General features: G+C 39.4%; 1 protein-coding gene across 4 annotated transcripts in view; it reads left to right on the top strand.

The window, feature by feature from the left end:
- PLXNC1 (plexin C1) overlaps positions 1 to 12,515 on the top strand; it is a 142,089-nt gene that overhangs the window by 54,566 nt on the left and 75,008 nt on the right. For all 4 annotated transcript variants that reach the window (XM_070599495.1, XM_070599496.1, XM_070599497.1 and 1 more), the window contains 3 exons: positions 344 to 458; positions 8,306 to 8,453; positions 11,779 to 11,866. In XM_070599495.1, the coding sequence (XP_070455596.1) occupies positions 344 to 458; positions 8,306 to 8,453; positions 11,779 to 11,866 (351 nt within the window). The remainder of the gene's footprint in view (positions 1 to 343; positions 459 to 8,305; positions 8,454 to 11,778; positions 11,867 to 12,515) is intronic.

Raw genomic sequence — 12,515 nt, forward strand, 5'->3', positions numbered from 1 at the left:
CCTTTCCTTGGGCTCTTTGCTCAATTTTTCTAGAAGGGAGTTCTTTAATTCTAGAATCCATGAGAGGAAGTGCTTTGGATGTATTGGGCAATGTCATTTTGAGAGATGGCTAAGTTCAGCGTGTTGACTACGTTTGTTCTCTGCTCCTAGGCATGGTGGAGAAAACACTCTGCCATTTTCCTGTTGCTTTTCATGGTTTTAGGATCATGTTCCTATTCTTGCAAAAAATCAATAATCCGCTATACAAAACCCGGCATTTCGTACTGAAGCCAAGTATGAGAAAGTTTTAACTAATGCATGTGTGGGGTTACTGTTTTGTTGCCTTTTTTTTTTTTTTTAATAGATGTACTTTTAAAGAAGATTGTGTAGATTTACAGAACTCAGAAAACTGGCTGGATATTTCATCTGGAGCTAAAGAGTGCCCTCAAATTCACATGTTTCGAGGAAGTAAAAATAAGGTAAGAGGAAAGATTTTAATCTGCGTCTGTTGTATTGTCTCCTTTTGTACCGTTGATGCTAACTTCCTTCTGTCCATAAAATGTTAATAAGCAGTCAGATAAGCTTAGTTATGAGAGTCTGTTCATTTGGTTAACTAATGTTGATTGCCTACAGGATGGCTTACACCCTGCAGGATGCCCAGAACGTAGCAGAGAACAAGACACATCCAGGGCCTGTCCTCATGGAGTTTATTATCTTGTGGAGCTGAAGATGACCCTCAATAGTTGAATTTAAAGAAAAGATGGACTTTTAATATAGTAGAAAAACATAGCGATAAAAAATAGAGAAAAAAGTTGTTCAGACGTATGGTCAACAAGATTCCTGAAATATGGCTTAAGTGTAGAATTTGTTTTTCCTAATGTATTCGGGCTTCTCCTGACATCTATCTTACGAACATGGCTTCAAGCAGTATTTGAGGGAGAAAAACCAATGTGGGCAGTGACTATTGCAAGTAGGGTCCTTGGAAGGAAAGCCAGTGGGCTCTTGCTGTGGCAGTACCACCATCGGCAGCACATCAGCCCTGTCATCGGATGAGGGAAAGGAAGCAATGAGCACATTCACACATTGTCTTATTCACATACCAACCATGACCTATGGGAAAATGGAATTTTTCCCTTGCAATCTCAGTGGTACTGCAAGGAGACATTTTTTCCCTAATTATGGCTCTTGTATTATGAATAATTGTACAGAAGCCCCATCAGCAGCCAGTTGACCTGCCTGTTGAGCTTGCTATGTTTTATTTGAATGCCACATTAACAAGGAGATGGGCCACTTTCTCTTTTCCCTTATACTTTGCCATTTCAAATAGCAAGAACCATACCACTTAAGATGATTTAACATTTAATAAAGGAGAGCCAGAGCGTTTAATGAGTGATAAATAATAAAGAATCAAGCTTTCAAGTCATAACTGATCAGAACGCATGGATTTAAAGTTATTTGGCTGCTGTCACTATTTTCTTCTGGGGCCCGGTGGGAGGGATGGGGGGGGCGTAAAAAAGGAACTTTCAAAGCCTTCATCCAACTTCCACCAGCCCTGAGTCAAGAGTGAGTAGATTCTGTGAAAAAGATGCTGGGCCTCTAAGCACAAGAATGGCCAGATTTTAATTTTTCTTATCAGTCTGAAAAATAGCTACTTTGGTGCTGATAGAGAATGGTAGAAAATATTGTAATCCTTGAATACACCCAGGACTCTGATGAGTGGTTAAGATTATGCAAGATTTTTTTTCTGTTATCATCTTGAAAATTTTAAGGGTAATACTTCAGCTAAACATAGTGAGGAAAAGTAACTTATTCATTGAATAAAAAGTGCAACTTACATAATTGGCTTACCCATCTTTGGGTTTACTAATATAAATTAATTACCGTTTATATCTAGTCTGGAACATCACAGAAAATGTTTACTACTCAAACAACCCCTAGTGCTTTCTTCCCCACCCTGAATCCCACTGTGGTTTACCCTAATAACTCTAGAGTCTTCCCACACAACTGTTACCTCGCTCTCTCCAGCTTATTATCACTTTCAAGGTAAAAGCGATAAGAATTTAGTAATTTGAGTAAAGCTACTCTTTGAAACCAACTTTGGACTGATTATTTTAATAATGTTGATAAGATGTTTGACTCCATCTCTTGGTCATTTTATTTCAAAATATTTCCTATCCTTATGGTTATCTATGACTTACCCGAAAGTCTCAGATCTTTATTTATTTAAATAATACCTGATCTTGACCAACAGAGATGTCAGTCTATGGTTTTCCTCAATTCTGTCTATCAGCTTGATTCAGGGTTTTTCTAACTGATCATCGTATACCTAGTAACATTCTAGTAACTTTCTAGGTACAGAAAAAACCATATAATGTTGAGCCTCTTTTCCCAAGAAGCTCCATCTCTTTACACAGAACAATTAGAAGATAGTATATCCTCATCCTCATTAAGGAATTGGCATTAAGAAGAAACCATTAGAGCAATTCCAATTGTATTGGAAGGATTTCCATGAGATTTTGTTGCGTAGAAACAGCAAGATGCAGAAAAGTGTGTATAGCATGATCTTGTATTGATCAAAGAATGTCCCTATGTAATATGTGTGTGTATATATGATTTGAGATTGGAGAAAAATATGGAAAAATTCCTACTAGCTTGTAAATATGGGCTCCCCTGAGAGAATGACTGATGTGGTGGAGAGAGAAGGCAGAGGCAAGTCAAGAAGAAAAATGAAATCTTCACATACACGATAAACACAAAAAGGATATATGACAGGATCCCATTTATGCATGATGTAAAATTATGTGTTTGTATACCTATAAAGAGATTTTAACATTCAGTGAAAATGGCTTAGACTGATAAAAACAGAAGAAAAGTAAGAATAAAAGTATTTCCCAGAGGCCAGCCCCATGGCCAAGTGGTTGGGTTCACGTGCTCCACTTCAGCGGCCCAGGATTTTGCCGGTTCAGATCCTAGGCGTGGACCTAGCACCACTCATCAGGCCATGCTGAGGCAGTGTCCCACATAGCACAACCAGAAGTACCTACAACTAGAATATACAACTGTGTACTGGGGGGCTTTGGGGAGAAGAACAATAAAAAAAAAGATTGGCAACAGATGTTAGCTCAGGTACCGATCTTTAAAGAAAAAAGTATTTCCCACAAACAGCGTGGTTCCTAAAGGAGAGACACTAGAAACATTCTTTTACAAATCAGAACAAAACCAAGGAATTCCACTGTCGTGGATACAATCAACATTATTTTTAAAGTTCTGTCCAGTGCACTACTACAACAAACAAGCAACAGAAATAATTATCGGAATGGACAAAAATATCATTATTTGCTAAACTTAAGTGGTTGTACATCTGCAAAATCTAAGTGTATTAGCTTTTAGAACTATTCAAATTAATGAAAGTAAAATGAAGTGCTAAATGTTAATAAACATTCAAATATCGATAACCTTACTGCATGTGAGGTAGGACAAACTGTTAACGTGCGTTAACAGATCTCATTTATTAAAAACACTGGAAACACTTAGGCATAAACTTGAAGGGTGAGGTCTATAATCTGTATTTTAAAATAATTTTTACTAGGAGATACATGTTGAAGCCAGCTACCAAAAATAATAGCTTGGCCATGCAACAGCTTGTCTTAAACAATTCTTCCTAATAGTAATTAGATAGTAGGGCAGTGGTCTATTGAGGCTATGTATAATTCATAACAAGGAAAGCTTATCAATTAAACATAAGCATAAATAAAATCAAAACCACACAAGGTATTTTCTTAGAATATGACAAAAACATCTTGAATATATCCAGACCTACATACTACGTTTCTTTGCAGGAAGATATCATAAAAATATCAATTCTTCCTCAGTCTATTTTCTAGATTTCATGTAATCCCAGTGAAAATTTGAATAGGCTTTGTCTTAAAATTAATAGAAAATTTATCTAAAGGGCTGGCCCCGTGGCTGAGTGGTTAAGTTCACACACTCCGCTTCTTTAGCCCAGGATTTCGCCGGTTCAGATCCTGGGCGTGGACATGGCACCGCTCGTCAGGCCACGTTGAGGCAGTGTCCCACATGCCACAACCAGAGGCACTCACAACTAGAATATAGAGCTATGTACCGGGAGGCTTTGAGGAGAAGAAGAAGAAGAAAAAATTTATCTAAAATAATATGAACTAGTCAAGAATATCCAAAATGTATTTTGAAAAAAGAAAATTATTTAAGCAAGACCATTTCCATATGATTGTACACATATATAGAGTGACAATAATTCAGCCCATGATTCTGGTTTTAAAATAGGAATAGATTCACGGAATAGAGTAGAAGGCTTAGAAATAGATGTAACATTTTAAAGCTCTGATATCATAAAATAAGAGGAAATGAAATAATTATTTCTTAAAAGATGCTGAAATAAGCTTACAATATGGAAACAATTTGCATTTTACATTAAATATAAAAATAAATTTAGGCTAATTAGAAAATTCATGTAAAAAGCTAACAGAAAATAGAATTGAGCATCAGGTAAGTTGGAAGTACAATTTTCTTAGCTCTGAAGCTACATAGTATGTAATAACAAAAAAAATTCCTATACTTACTTTAAAAAAAACCTATACGACAAACAATAATAGATAACTAAAGCACATACTTCAGAACATTTGTAACAGGCAAAATATTAATTGCAGGATATTAAAACTAGGAGAAATTAAAAACAAAAATATCAAGACACCAAAAAGTGGGCAAAAGCATGTATTCTCACAAGAGGAGGTTTAGAGAGTTAGACACAGACACAGAAAAATGTCCAACTTCACCAGTTATCCAATAAATACAAATTAAGGTGATAATAAGATATGCTAACACCAAGTGTTGGCAATGCCAATTAACATAACCTTTTTGGAAGGCAATTTGGTGATATGTTTCAAAAGTCATAAATATATTCATTCTATTTAAAGCACTAATTCCAGACTTAGAATTCTGAAGAAGTAACTTGAAAGAAGAAAAACCATCAGCATGCAGATGCTGTTGCAGTAGCATTTATAGAATGAGAACCCTAGAAATAGCCAAACTGTTTGGCCTTAAGGGGAACGTTTAGGTAAAATAAGGTCTGTTGACCTGATAGAATGTTATGCAGCAAGATGTTCTTTGGCCCCAAGAACATTACCAGCTAATTGACATTCAAACTTTCTCTCTATCTCGTCTGACCTTTTGTGTCTTCATTCCATCTTTATCCAGCTTAGTTCAAGAAAGAGCCAGCAACCTGATAAGGATTCCCATGTTGGGCTTCAGCTTTTTAAAGCTGAAAAATACCTCCTATTTTCAGATCAATTCCAACTTCTTCTGTCCCACTCTTCCCCTGAGCCTGCTCTTGCTAAAGGCAGGAGTGAACTCCATATAGCCATTCCAGCAGACACTATATGTCCTTATCTTACTAGGCCCATTGGCAGCATTCTTAAAACTCTCTCTTCCATTGCCTTCCAGGGCACGCCCTCTCCATGTTCTCTTCCTCTCTTTGGCCATGCCTCAGCCTCCCTTGCTGGCTCCTTTTCTCTCTGATTCTAAATATTAGAGTTGTTTGGGACCCAGTTTTGGCTATTCCTCTCTTCTGACTACGTACTTTGTCCACAGGCAATCTTATTCACTCCCAGGGCTTTATACACCATCTATATGTTCATGTCTCCTTTATCACCAGCCTCCTCTGAGCTCCAGGCTCACATCTTCTTGATTATCATGCAAATATCTTGAACTAAACACATCCAAAACCGAAGTCTTGACTTTTCCACCCAAAGTCTGCCTCTCCCTCAGTGTGTCCCATCGCAGTATATGGTATCTCCATCCATCCACTTCCTCATCGAAATTCTCTAAATCCACATGCCCCACTTCCAATCCTGCCCCAAGCTACCTCTAAAGGGTATCTTGAGTCTGTCACTCTTTCCATTTCCAATGTACCATCCTAGCCTAAGCTTCTATCATCTCTTAATGATCTCTTAATACTATATGGCACTCCAGTTTTAGTCTGGTGCTCTTTTCCATACTCCTAGCAGACTGTAAGGTCTTTGAGAGCAAGGACTGTAGCTGTTGGGTTCACTAAAGTATTCAGTACCTTGTGCAGTACTTGGCACATGTTAAGTGGTTGATAAATATTTATACAATAAATTAATGCAATGATTACAGTTATATAAAAACTATGTGTGTGAGAAGTAGAAGGAAATGTGGAAAATTTAAAACAGTTGGTGAAAATAGGATTTAAAAAAACTTTGATACTTCTGTTTTCTTGTTTGAGCAATGAAATAAATGTAAGACATATACATATACAAGATACTATGTGATGTTATCATGCGCTAAAGTGTGTGGTGCAGATATAAATGCTGGGTTGAAGAAAGCAGCATGAATGAGAGTTTAGCCATTTGTTGAAGACGAGCTAGTGGGAACGGTTTGGGATTCATTACTATGCTCACATCCCATAGAGATGGTTGGACTTCAGTCCAGTTGAAGTTGGACTGTAAGAACTTGCCTTCTCCAGCATGATTCTGTGGCCCAGAAAAAGAATTTTTTTGAAAATGGAAAGATAGGAGTGACCCCAGGGCTGGAATAGACTTAGCACACTTATTAGAGGATGAGAGACAGCAGAGCCTTAGCTGGCCTTGCAGAAAGTCTGCGCAGAGGTCAGAAATACAACAGAAGATGGCCACCTCCCAGGTTGTCTGGGACCACAGCCCTCCATCATAGGTGACAGGGTTACCCCTTCCTCTGCTCCCTGCTTCCTCATGGTTAGCCTTTCTTCCCACCAGATCCCCTTCCTGCAACTGGTGCAAAAGGGGCCCACCTTTGCATATTAATAACTTCAAAATCCTTTTCTTTTGTGTTTGTTTTTTGCTAATCTTCATTTTCTTTTTTTAACTGAAATATAATTGACATATAACATTGTGTAAGTTTCACATGTGCAACATGTTGATTTGATACATTTATATTTGACATATGCTTACCACCATAGCATCAGCTAACACTCTCTTACATCATAGAATTATCATTTCATTTTTGTGCTGGGAAAATTTTTCTTTTCAACAGAAGAACTGGCTGCCTTCTTCCTTTAGATGATTCATTTGGGAAAATTAGGGGACGATTTCAGGATTTTCTTTTTGTGTCCCTTTGTGTACACACACACACATCATCACCTCCCCCCAGATCTGAGCATATGTTTGACCACAAACAAAATCTTAACTAATCTTAAAAGTAGATTTCACAGACCACCTTCTTTAACTATAATAACATTAGTAATAAGAAATAAATAGATAAAAATATATCTTAACACCTGGGAAATCAAGGTACACCCTCTTAAATAAACCCTGGACCAAACAGAAACAAATGAAAAAAATATCACGTGTTCGGATAAGAATACTTAATAGCATAAAGATATAAAATCTTCTAAAATTAATCCATATATTTAGTACAATTCCAGTTAAACTCACAGTCTCCTCAACCCATTTGTGTTAAATGACCTTAAAGTTCATCTGGAAGTATAATGTCTAGGAAATGCTAAGAAAGTTATGAAAATAAAAATAAGTAAGGAGAGAGTTGCCTTATCAGATGTTAAATATATTTAAAGTCACAGTAGCAAAAACTTGATGACATTGGAATAGAAGAAGATCAATAGATGATTGCAACAGTGCAGAGTTCAGAAATAGATTCCAGATATATGGTAATTTAATATATGACAAAAGTGGTATTTTAGTTGGGTAGGAAAAGGAGAGTTTTTTTAGTAAACGGTTATGACATAACTGATTAGCTATCTGGACAAAAATAAATTTGGACCCTTATCTCACATTATATATAAAAATAAATTCCAGATGGCTTAAAGATATATGTTTAAAAATTAAAACAATGAAGACAGTGGAACAACTTTATATTTGTCTATGAGCTAGAGTTTGGGAAGAACTTTATCACCAAGACAAGAAACGCTGTATTTGATTACATAAAAACACATTGTGTAGGGTGAAAGATACCACACACAAAATTGCAAGACAAACAGTAGATTAGAGAAAATATGTCAGTAATATGACAGATAAGGATTAATATCTATACTACACAGAGCGCTCTTAAAATTGATAAGAAAAATATACACAAAGCAGAAAAATGGTCCAAGGATATGAATATGTGATTCACAAAAGATCAAATCAAATAGCCAATAAAACATTTTTCTTTCCATCAGCGATCTGAGAAATTCTCCTTTTATGGCAAGTCAAAGAGTGAATTCACTTAAGGCTCTAGAATGGATGAAATGATGCAGAAATAGTGATTTGGTTCCTGTGTCATCTTCTTCCCTACATAGACTACTGTGACCGTGGTGGGAAACTTCTCTCCAAGACACTCAGAGTGTGTGGTGAAGCACGTGGACTCCACCAGGGAGCTTTGCAAGGGTAAAAGTCGGGGGAACGAGACCTGCACCTGTAACATCCCCACCAGATCACCTGACAAAGGTGAGTGGACTCGATTCTGGGCTTTAGTATGAAAGCAAAGAAGGCACGAGAACGTCCTGAGTTCAGGTTACCCAGGAAGCATGAAGAATGACAAGGAATCTAAATAGTCGCTGTGTCCCTGTCCCCTGCTTCCTGCCTCTCCCGGTGGTTCTGCTCACCTCTGACGTACTTCATCCCACAACTGCAGGCCCCCACTATCACATATGACTGGAGAATGACAGAGGAGGGTAAGTTGGATAGGAGAGTGGAATAAAGCAAGGAACCATTGAGCTGACTCTACCCAAATGGTTCAGATAATTTAGAAACCTGAAAAGCTAGGATTGCCCTTTGTGAGATGAGAAAATAGTACGGCCAATGTTCTATCATCTTAAGTGCATTGCATTCATTCATTCATACAGGAAATATTTATTGAACATCTACTATGTGCCAGCACTGTGCTAGATGCTAGGGGTACAGTGACCAAAAAAGACTGACCTGGTTCTTGCTCACAGTATTGATAGCCTCCTGGGGTAGAGACAAGGGAACTGCTCGTTACAATGCAGTGTGTAAATACAGGGACTGTAGTGTACCATGGGAAGCACATGAATGGGGAACCTAACTGGACTTGAGGGGAGGTGGCGAGGCAACAAGGAAAGCTTCCTGGAGGATGAGTGGGGTTGAGCCAGTCAAAGAAGAGAGGGAATAGTATTCTAGGCGGAGACCAACTAGTGTGATGGCCAGAAGGTGAGAAAAAGCTTTGTTTGAGGAGCCAAAGGAGATTCTATATGGCCAAGGCAAATGGGGTAGGGACAGGTGGAAAGCAGAGTGATAGAAAATGGATCCCAAAGAAGGCAGAAAGTGTCTGGCACAATGTAGCCATTTACAGTCAATACATTTTTGTTGAACCAACAAATGAATGAATGAATGGCTGCAGGTGAAGAATGGGCTAGAGGAGGGAAGGACAGAGTCCCAAAAGATCAGATGGAAGGAAAGCTACTGTGGTGATGTAGGTGAGGGTGACAGTGATGGCTGGAGTAGTTGGAGGCAGATGGCGGTGGAGAGAAGTGGATGGATTCCAGAGATGGTTAGGAGTTACAATGGACAGACTGAGGATTCATGAGTCCCTCTGGGTGAGAAAGACTAAAAGTCAAGTTCATGGTGCAGGCCTCCTAGAATGGGTGAAGATCATAACGGAGCTGAGTTTTGTGGCGAGAGCTGGTGTTACTCAATTAGTCCTGAATCCCTCAAAAGGGAATTGAATGCACCAGGCCAGAGACCGGAGCTTTAGAAATGCCTCTCAGCCACTGGGCTTGTGGTGGCTGTTTGAGTCTGACTTGCTTGGAAAATGATCTCAGTTTTCCGCTTTTCTTTGTCCACACTATGCAGGCTTTGTGATAGGCTTCTAGTTAATTTTGGTCATTAAAATGCAGATCTTGCTCACCTGTAAAATATGCTTCTGCAGTATTTGAGATCTTGTAAAGCCAGTTGGTTGCTTTTAGAGCCTCCATCAATTGCACTCAACCTTAGCCTGCCCTTTTCTCTGAATGCTTTGCATATTCTGAGCAGGCAAACCCACTCACTTCCCCTGTTACCTTCAGCCAGACAATGGCCATTGCCAAACCTTTGTCTGCAGCCTAGAGTGGCCTCACTCCTTTCACCAAATCCTGTTGCCATTCTGCTTTGAAACATTGCAGGGGGTGTCACCTCTTCCCTACAGCCTTGCCAGATTCTTCTCTAACTGTCCCCATCATTCTAGCACCCCCTGGGTCCCCAACAGACACCCCAGTCTTGGTGCCCAGGTGCTACATGGGGCTCAAACCATTCCCAGGGTATTTCGGTGACTGTGCTGTCGTTGTTGTGTTTTTTCACCTAAGTTATTTTATCTCTTCCAGAATAACTGTAAATGCTTCCAGAGCAGAGACCATATGTATTCATTTCCTTGAGATATTTCCCAATAGTGTTTTATGCACAGTTGATACTCAGAAAAGTACAACTTTTGCGAGCCTTCATCACTGGACAGTTGTGGATTCCATTGACGTGGATTTTCACGGGGAACCCCTTAGTGCTTACTATCCATGTGTTTTTTTCTACTAACATGTATCAGTGTCTGTTCAAATACTCTTGGTGAAAGGCCATGCCAGCCCTCCAAAGCTCCTTGTCTTTAGAACGGAAGATTATCATTTCACATAGACCCACGTTATGTGAGCAGAATTTGATGTGGCATCCTAGCTTTCAGAATGCATTTTATTGCTGTGAGAAGCACCTTAAAGTGAGGATTCTCAAACTTTTAGAATCACACACTAATAAAATTTCAGTAAGAAAATTAGAGGTGCCCACAAAGTTAGACCAACTTCTTATTTCATCAAGTAAAGACTTTCATTTGAAAAGTATCATCTACACTGTCCATTAATTCATAAAAGGAAGACGATATTAATACCAAAATGGGTAACAGTGAAGACATCACAGAGTAGCACTTGTCCCTGGACACAACAGGATTTGAAAGGTGCTGCTCCAGACTGTGGCACCCAGACCTGGCTGGCTACAGTCATCACGTGGGGAGCAGTATAAACCACAGATTCCCAGACCCACCCGAGCCACCTAAGTCAGAATACCTAGGAGCATGGCTCTGGAATCCAGTATGTCAAGTGATTCTGATTGACAGTTGGGTTGGGAATCACCTTGGATAGAGTAGGTAAGTTAAAGAGATACAGGAAATACAACATTTTTCTAACGCCAATTTAGCAGTTTTTATCTTTCTTATTCCTTTATTCCTTTGGGTCTTCTAACCAATGGGTAGGTTTTCAAAAGCAAATAAGAAAACCTTCATCATAGATTTGCCAACAGTTGACTCCAAGAAGATCATGGATCCCAGCCCATGGGAGCCACCCTTTAGAGATTGGTAGGTAAATATTTGAAGTGCGGATTTTTCTGAAGCTGCAGAATTTCCTTCCTAACATTCTGGTGATCATGTTCTAGGCGCTTCTTGCTGGGTGACTTGTTTCATTCTTATGCTGTGGCCAATTACAAGCTGAGATAGTGATCCCGGGGAGAACGTGAGGTGTAAATGAGCTGTAAAATGGCTTTTTCCTAGTGATTATCCGTGGGAGGCCTGGGACGCGAGGTGGGCCTGGCTCTGTTTAGAGGTTTGGGCTGTACACTTTGGCTGCCTGACGTGACTGGCCCAAGGGGAAGGAACCACATACTGATTGAAATGTTAGCAAACAGCTGGCACACCCTCCCCTCCTCCCCGAGGAGGAAGCAAAAATATTTATTTTCGGCATTTACAGCTTTGCTTGACGGTAGCGGGATTGCACCATAAATGACTCTTTTCCCCCCTTTGCTCCAGATGCTTTAGTCGTCAATGTGACGTTTTCCTTCGATGCTTGGCATTTATCAAAAAGATTCAACTTTACCAACTGCTCATCATTAAGAGAGTAAGATTTTATTTGAAATTTAAATATTCTCTCATTGGTTTTAATTTATTGATTTGCTTTACTCCTCACTTTGCTGAAGAACTCTTTTGTGGAGTAGAACTTCCCACAGTGCCTTTTGGAGCATGACCTAAAAGGAGATAGGAAGGCCCCTCAGCCAATCAGCGAGCTCGTTCAAGCCCTAAGTAAGATAGAGCAGCTAAGGAGCACACAGCTGTGTTAAGTGTTCCTCCCAACAGGGAAATCCATTTTCCCAAGACGGGGGGTGGCCTTGAAGTAAGTACAGCAGAAGAGGTGCTGCTGGGATCCCCTCTGATCAGAATGGCTTTGGGAATTTGGGCTCTGGGAGAGGATGTGAGCATGAGATAAGGGGAGGTCATACTCAAGGAAAAGGACCAGATGAAATCTCTTTCATCAGAAGAACATGTTCATTCTGTCTCCTCCCCTCCCCTCCTTTGTTTTTTCTCACCACCTTTGTCCCTGAGAGCTATGGATCCCTTTGAGTTAGGGACACACCTCACTCCTCGCTTCTAAAGCACAGAGAAGACAGAGGAAATATATTTCTCAGATTCCTGATTTTCCAGTGGGAAGATGGGATGGAGGTTCCCATGGAAACAATGGGAAGCTGTATTATTAGTGATTCTGTAGTTCA

The sequence above is a fragment of the Equus przewalskii genome, chromosome 29 (genome assembly GCF_037783145.1).
Source record: "Equus przewalskii isolate Varuska chromosome 29, EquPr2, whole genome shotgun sequence".
Classification (NCBI taxonomy): Eukaryota; Metazoa; Chordata; class Mammalia; order Perissodactyla; family Equidae; genus Equus; species Equus przewalskii.